The 7,907-nt window shown below is 35.1% G+C and overlaps 1 protein-coding gene across 3 annotated transcripts in view; it reads right to left on the bottom strand.

The window, feature by feature from the left end:
- Positions 1-4,162: 4,162 nt before the first annotated feature.
- The window catches only part of SH3RF1 (SH3 domain containing ring finger 1), a 60,645-nt gene continuing 56,900 nt past the window's right edge, over positions 4,163-7,907 (bottom strand). For all 3 annotated transcript variants that reach the window (XM_007429821.4, XM_088132461.1, XM_025167697.2), the window contains exon 12: positions 4,163-7,726. In XM_007429821.4, coding sequence (XP_007429883.1) covers positions 7,558-7,726 — 169 coding nt within the window. In that variant the 3' untranslated portion in view covers positions 4,163-7,557. The remainder of the gene's footprint in view (positions 7,727-7,907) is intronic.

The raw sequence follows: 7,907 nt of genomic DNA, 5'->3' as shown, positions 1-7,907 counted from the left end.
TCAGATTCAACAACTATATATGTGCCCCCCCCGCCACACACACACATACGCACACCCTTTTCCAATATTTTGTTAGGTTCCAGGTGTTTAGCAAGGTAGTGCTTACAGTACTTTCAGTTAAGCTTTCAAATTATTTGATGTCTGTGTGGTTTGGAGAATGGCAGCCACACAGACTGCATTTCCAAACAGCCCCAGGCTATCCATATTTTGCGGTTTCTATGAAAGGAATTGCAAATATGCTCTCACATTTTCTAAAAGAAAACAGCCCTACATATTGGCTTAGGTGAGCTGGAAATCATGACACTAAACAATTAAACATATTCCACACAAATTTTAAGTGAACTTAAAAACTATGTAAATCATACATTCCCCACTTACTATTTTTAATTTCTTTCATTGTCTGAGATGCTGAGGACAAAGGACAGAAATAGACATTTTCTTCTGTAGAAAATATACAGAGATAAAAATACTTATATTAGAAGGTGAATTCATTTAGATAAAGTTCTACTATACAGCCTGTGTTGAATGTTCAAGTACTGTTCTAAAGTTGACAAAATTGCATTATTTTGAAATAATTGCAACTTATCCCCACCACTGTGAGCAATCCTATGCCTTCTTCTATGGAAATTCTGAAAAATTTAATAGGATTCCCTTCTGAGCAGACAGGACCCTTTGTTGTGAGAGGTAGAGGTCAGTTCTAAGGAGGCTTGAGTAGTCGAATCATTGGCTAAATTACTCCATTAAAATGGGTTGGCCTATACTAGATATGAAATAAATTCTGGTAATAGATTAAGCATTTTGAAAATGGGCAAATGAAATGTCAACCTGTAATTTTCTACTTTCCTAGAAAAAGGTCTAAGATTACAATCCCCAGCTTTTTATTTAATCCAGCTGCTTGTTCAAAAGTCTATTGGCTGTATCAAGAATCCCAGCCAAATGAAATAAACAGGGTGACCCAGACACTTCCCTCACTGTATAGCTGTTCACCACTTTAAAGCGATTCAGTTGCTGACGCATCTTCTGTCCCACGTGTGCCCAGATAGGGCCTAAGGAAACTATGCAGTTAACCACAAGAGAGCTGCCCCCAAAGTAAAATTGCAGCCTTCAATTTGGAACCAGGCAAATACATGGTTTTATCTAAAATGTGACCATTTCTCATGAGTTATTTCAGGACAAACATGCTTTCTCAGAGTTAAAGATAAGCATTTTGTCATACACTCACCCCATCTCCTGATCCATCATTCTGATTTTCACATTTTTAGGAAGACGTAGACTGAATTTGGAGATTTTTTTTTCTAAATTGATTTCAACGAATTTGGTGCCAATGACACATTTTCTAGGAAACATGCACACACACACACACACAGAGCCAATAAGCATAAACCTGTGCCTCTACCTCATACCTGTTCCCTTTCACTGGAGGGCACAAATTATATGCCATGAGGTACTCCCTAAGGTAGCCTGCCGCCTTTGATTGTAGAAGACAGAACTACTTCTACGCTGTCTTTACTTTACTTCTGGCTTCATTATTGGAGCATGAAAGAGTCACAATACTTTTATCACAATGCCTTAGTTGGCTTCTTTGCATTCATGCATGCAAAAAGGAAAAAGAAAGAAATAACATTGTGTAACTATTACTAGAATTGTCACCTAAAGGATGGAAGCTAGGCCCACTTCTTTCCACACCATATGGTGAAGAAAACGTACTGTGACAGCCCAGTTCCCTCCTCCTTATTCCCAGCCAGAAGATAATTTTTTCTGGCTAATTCTATTATAGCTTGGATTAGAGATAGGCTGCTATCTCAACAAAGCAACTTGCCTCCATAAAGAACAGAGATATTAAGTCAGATGCCCAATTACATCAACTTAGGAAACCAGTAAAAGGAACAAGGATGCACGGAAGACATAAAAAGATAGAAGAGAAAGGATAACTAGGAACAAATGCAAGCAAGTAGGAAGAAAATTAATCATTTTAAAACTGTTAATTTCCTTGTGAACAGACTGTTCTTGTTTAAAGAACTAAGCACATGCACACCCCAATATCCTTTGGTTATAAGGGGTACAAACTCCCCCCCCCCCCGGATTATGCTGTTGTTGCTGGAAACCAATAATTCACAGCTAATGGAAAGTTGCTGATTAAATGTCATTCTCCCTGCTACTTTGGGAGGGAGGGAGGAAAAAGCAGTCTTGATTAACGGTCACCCATTTGCAGCAAATTTCCTTTCATACAAAGAAAGTTACTTTCTTTGGAGGCTCTGTGCTCACTCCCTCAGCCAGTACAATTTTCCCATGTATATGGGAAATTGTGGAAATTGTGGAACTTCTTTCCTTCCTACTTGGTATGTATGCATGTACACACACACACACACACACACACACACACCCCAAGTAGGAAGGAAAGAAGTTCCACAAGGATAACCTTTCTTTTGATATCATGATCTATACTGCTTGTATCAATTTTCATTTTTATTTTACTGTAGTGACCTTACAATAGAAAAGTGGTCTGTCATGTAGAACAATTCCAAGTTGTCACATTGTCTCTCATTTCAATGCAATGTAAAAAAGCAACATTTCTTTCAGACTGGGTTTTTTAGGTGGAGGTGTTAGGAAAGCGGAGGGAGAAGAGATCAATTTTTGATTTTCTAGATAGTAGACGAATCAGATGGGTTCCCTAAATAATAATGCATAGCAAAGGTTTGTTTTTTACTTTATTTTGAAATGTAATCGATTTTTTAAAAATAAATCAGTGTAGATGTTTAATTGCATGTTTTATTTAGTGAAACATGGTAAGAATGACTCTCTTTCCCTGCTTCCACCAAGATTTTTTTCCCCAAAGAATCTGCCACTTATTGCAACACACAAGCCAACTGAACTCTATTCCATGCCATCTATTGAAAGCCTCAGGTAGCTTAGCTTATTCAGCATTTGAACTAATGTGGTACAGCATGCCACTCATGTTCAAATTAGGTAGGTATGATGCAGATCAGCACAATGTCTCAAACACTTAGAAGGTGGGGGAGCAAAGAGAGGCAGGAAGGACAAACAAAACAAGGGTTCTTAGGAATGGTTAGCAAAGAAGAAAAGTATAACCCTATATTATTTCTTCCACTATACTATATTAAGCATCTGATTTTCAACTTTGTGACACCTGTTATGTGAATATACTAAGGTTTTGTTTCATATTCGTTCTTTAAAAGAGGCCATATCTACTCCCAGTGCCAGACATTAGCCTACCATAATGAAGAATATTATAAGCTATACTAGAACACCTGAACTTGTAGCTATCTTAAATACAGGCATATGACCACATACAGAGAGCAGGCCAAGGCAGTTAGCTGAATTTCACTGCATAAAGCTAACTTCTTGGAGACTGAACGGACACATGCTTGCAAATTGCTCTCCTCCTAGGATAAATCTCATTACTTCTCCAGTTCATTGTCCATCTTTACCTCTCCCTTAGCCCAAGAAAACAAACTATACACCACCTTCAGTTTTCATCATCGACTTTGAGTTCACTAAAGATCCTAACTGACATTACATTTCCTTATATTTTTCATTTTTATTTTCATAATGAACTCCTCGGGTGTGTGTGTGTGTGTTTTGTTGACATAATGAAATGAAGGACAGCGCTGGTTTCCTTCTTAGTTTTATCCCATATTCATCGCTGTTACTGTTTCCCTTAAGGTGGATTCATGAATACTGACATAAGACAATGCAAGAGTGGTCTGCAGTTCCTTTGCCATTTTCCTAGAGTTTTTGCAACCTCCTGCTTTGTTCTTATGGTGAGTTTTGGCTATTAACAAGGAAGATGAGTCAGATTCACCAGAAGTATTCATGTGGTAAGGGATAATTTTAAACACTACTGCGTGTTGGATTCATCCTCATGAAGATCTAGATCATCTGCACATTTCATCCTATTCTACTGAAAAATAAGTTACAGCTGTTTGAATTTACCTGTACTAGACTATAGGAGAATGGAGCTTCTCTAGATCTGGGGATTGGATCAGACTGGGCTATATGTGTAAAAAATTGGAACCAATAAGCCACTTTCCAGAACTCTGGATCTGTTCCTCAAAGCAGATTGGGTGGTCTTTATATTCCTCTACTGTTCACCTTTAATAACTATAATTCACAAAATACAACACAGTGCATTTAAGCTCTTTGCTAAGAAAATATTTATTAGGAATGAAATTTAACAGATAAAAACATGTAACATCCACTGGACCTCAAATATAGACATTAAAATTTTCCACAGAATTTCTTTAAGAAAGTACTCCAAAATGAGTGTAAAGGCTTTTTTGTTCATAAACTCAATTACACACAACCCAAAAAACCAACCCAACTCCCACAAACTTTTTAAAGGTCACAAGACATGAAAACAGCATTGTTCAAAATTGTTGTACCATATATAACAAGCCCTTAAAATAAAAGATGATCCATTTTCTTAAAAAGTTATTAGAAAATGTATTATATTGTAAGAACACTATCATATTAATTTATATTTTTGATAGACATTATATAATAAAATCTTATGAATAGAGGTACCTGTGTCACACAAGTATGCTACCATATGGAGAAGATTCTCTGTAGTAGTCTCTCACATATAAATCTACTAATACATGAAAATAAGATTGACACATAAGTGTCAATATGTGCTGATGAAAGTTGATGCCAGCATTTCCTTATTAAAATTCATTTCAAATAGTTTGTACATCATATGAACATTCAAGTAAACCAAGCTTTTTAAATTCCACAAGAAATTGAATTGTTCAGTGTATCATTTAAGGAATGTTTTCATTTTCAATATATTAAAATGATGATGAAACTACTTGATATTGGAAGAAACGCCTTCAGCTAGTAATTATTTCCTCCCCATTTATAAATTTAAAAAATCATTTGTATTCTATATGAAAATCATTAGTTATTCATCAACTAATTTGCATTTTTCACCTTAATACAGCATGCATTTCCTTTAATTAATATCAAACAAGTTTCATTCTTGAAAGGAACAAGACTTTTTTAAAACTCACACATCCTGGTTATTAAGGAGAAGGTGCCAAGATTAAGGTTACCCACTTTTTTGGTAACAGAATTCTTAGCCTCTAGCAGCTGCATAACAGGCAGAAATTTACAGATCAATCTTTCCCACTGGCAGTGTATCTATGTCAAGGTAATTGCCTACTGAATTTCTTCCTATCATATGCTTAAAGAAGAGGAGATCTGCCAAAGTAAGCTAACTCTCATACAGAAATTAGGCGAGATAAATGTAACAAGATTGCCATTGTCAAGCAACGGTATAAAGACAATCTTGTACATATATTATGGGACATCTGACTGATAATAATAGTAATAATAGCTTGAATATCCAATAATCTTGAAGTAATTGTATTTTCCTGACAGGATTCATGTACAGAATATATAACTGATAAGTTCCAAGTCCACTAAAGGGTCCAGTGTGACTATTATAAACTCACTCTGTTCCTAGCAACTAAGTCCATAAGATTTGATATTTTTTGGAGTGATCAGAGGCAAAGATAAATATAAGGGGGAAAGGAAAATTATATATATTTTTTACTCTTGCCTTTTCTTCCTAGGAAACTGCTTCAAAAGTTGGAGGATGGGTTTAAAGGAAAATCTATTTCAATTCCATCTCTTCCAATAGAATTCAATTTGGGAAGGCATCAAAAGACTTCACAAGTGTCAAAAGAAGTTTGTGTTTTTTTTAAAATCTTGCTAATATGCTCCTCTCTATTAGGTCTCTTCCCCCACTAACTTGAAAGGCAGAATAATGGCCAGAAAAATCAGCAGACACTGGAGAGTAAGAGATTTCTACTACCCCACCTCATCAGATTCTAGGTTAAAAGAAGTTCTAACTTTTTAATATTTTATCAGAAGAGAGAGATGTAACACAAGCCTTAAATCATCAGAATACCATCATTCTTCCCCTTCCCCCTATTTTAGGATTTGGTCTTGAATATGCGAAAAAATATCCCAAAGGCCAATGCCCTGGAAGGCTGATGAATATTACCAATGTACAGTGTTTTATGATGAAATAGCTTCTGAGCAAGCTGTTCTATTCGGCAGAGGATAAAAAAAAAGGAGTTATATGGCAGCTTCCCTTCCTTACAAAGTTTATTTCCAAACTAAGAGTGCAAAAATATTAAGAGAGGGGAAACTGAATGTTTGAAACTTGTTCAATGCCTGAAATTAAGTAGAAGATATGCTCCCCAAATCACTTATGCTTTAAAATATCCATGGCTGGAATTATACAGAATAGTGAGAATATTCTTTATACAGTTAGTACCCAATCACTCACTAGTTTTTGGTCAGTGGCTTCCATACTAGCAGGTAACTGGTTGCTTTAACATCCAGTTCATCATAACAGTACAGTGTAATAAAATCTATAAGTCAGTCATGCACTGTTTTGTATACCTGTATGAATGTGATAATACATGCAAGACACTGACAACTCAAGACATATGAAAGTAGCAATAGTTACAAAATTAGCAAAAATGTCACAGTGTTCTTACAGCCTTTACTTTGAAAACACAAGTGTACTACTTATACCCACTATTGCTCAAACAAGGTAAATTGTCTCTCAGCCATGCAAATCACTTTGAAAAGGTAAAGAAGCAAACATTTCTTGGCATATTTAGACACTGAGTGCAACTTGAATTTAAATTTTGATCCTATCAATTATCACTATTATTTTCCATTCTTCCAAGTGTTTTGCAGTAAACCTATTTTAACTCATTTATATTCTATATGCTATGTGCTCAAAGAACTAGCCAAATCTACAAAGCAAAATTTTGCAGATATCCAAAAATACTTGACAAACAGATGCTAGTGAAATTTGATATTCCCAATTTCTGGCATATTTTCTATATTTCATTCTCACTTTGAAAATGTTAACAATGCTGCACAGCTGTATCATTGCCTTTTAGAAATGTTTCATCAGAAATGTTTCTATCTGAGACATTAAGACTTGCTATTGACAGATAGTTTCTCACCCAAAATAAAACAAATCCACAATGTCATTTTATCCCAGTGTGCATGGTTCAATTTGACACTACATCATTACAGCCAACATTAACCCATAAAACAAACTCACTTCACTGTCACACGCAGTTGGAAAAAGCCATCTATCTGACACTATGCCTTTTTGTAAGAAAAGAATCCAGCTTCTCCTTATTTTATAAATAACTTGTTAATCATAATCACCAAACTTTAGCTATTAAACAGAATTCAAGTTTAGAAAAATGAATAAATTAGTTACAGCCTTGTAAACAATGAGCTTTTATGATTTATATATATACTTTAAAAATTCTCTGAAGATAAATCAGACATTACAAGGCACACGTTACACTCAAGAATTCAAAATGATAAAAAAAGCAACTATTTCAGTCTTCTTTGCTGGCAGAATTGTGCTGTAGGGTACTGAAAAACATAAATATAAATTTGTTTATACTACAGCCTTCCATGGCTGCAATCTCTCTTGTAAAATATTTGTGCTATTTAATAGTGCTGTAAGAGTTGAAATATTTGAAATTAGTTTTCTTAGATACTCTCCACAAAGCTTCCAGGGAAAAGGCCAGTTTTTCCATTTCGCTGCAATGTGCCTTTGAACCAGCCATCTTCACGCTTTTTATGTACAAAAACAACATCTCCTTCTTTAAGTTCAAGTTCAGCTTCGCTCTGAGGAGGATAGGATACCACTACTCTGTATCTGCAGAATAAGATTTTTTAAAACATTTAGACTCCCACTGTTTGAAAACAGCATCCCACTGTTTAGAAAAAAAGTCAAATGTATCAGAAAGTTTCTTTGAACTATTTATAATTATAAATAAATGATTAATCATTAGACTGATTCATAATGATATTAATCTAATGATAATTTTTCAGGGCAA

The sequence above is a fragment of the Python bivittatus genome, unplaced genomic scaffold, assembly GCF_059951505.1.
Source record: "Python bivittatus isolate LINGU-HERP-01145 unplaced genomic scaffold, Pbiv_v1 ctg000070_np1212, whole genome shotgun sequence".
Classification (NCBI taxonomy): Eukaryota; Metazoa; Chordata; class Lepidosauria; order Squamata; family Pythonidae; genus Python; species Python bivittatus.
The sequence above is the reverse complement of the archived record's forward strand: the minus strand, read 5'-3'. Positions and strand labels throughout refer to the sequence as shown.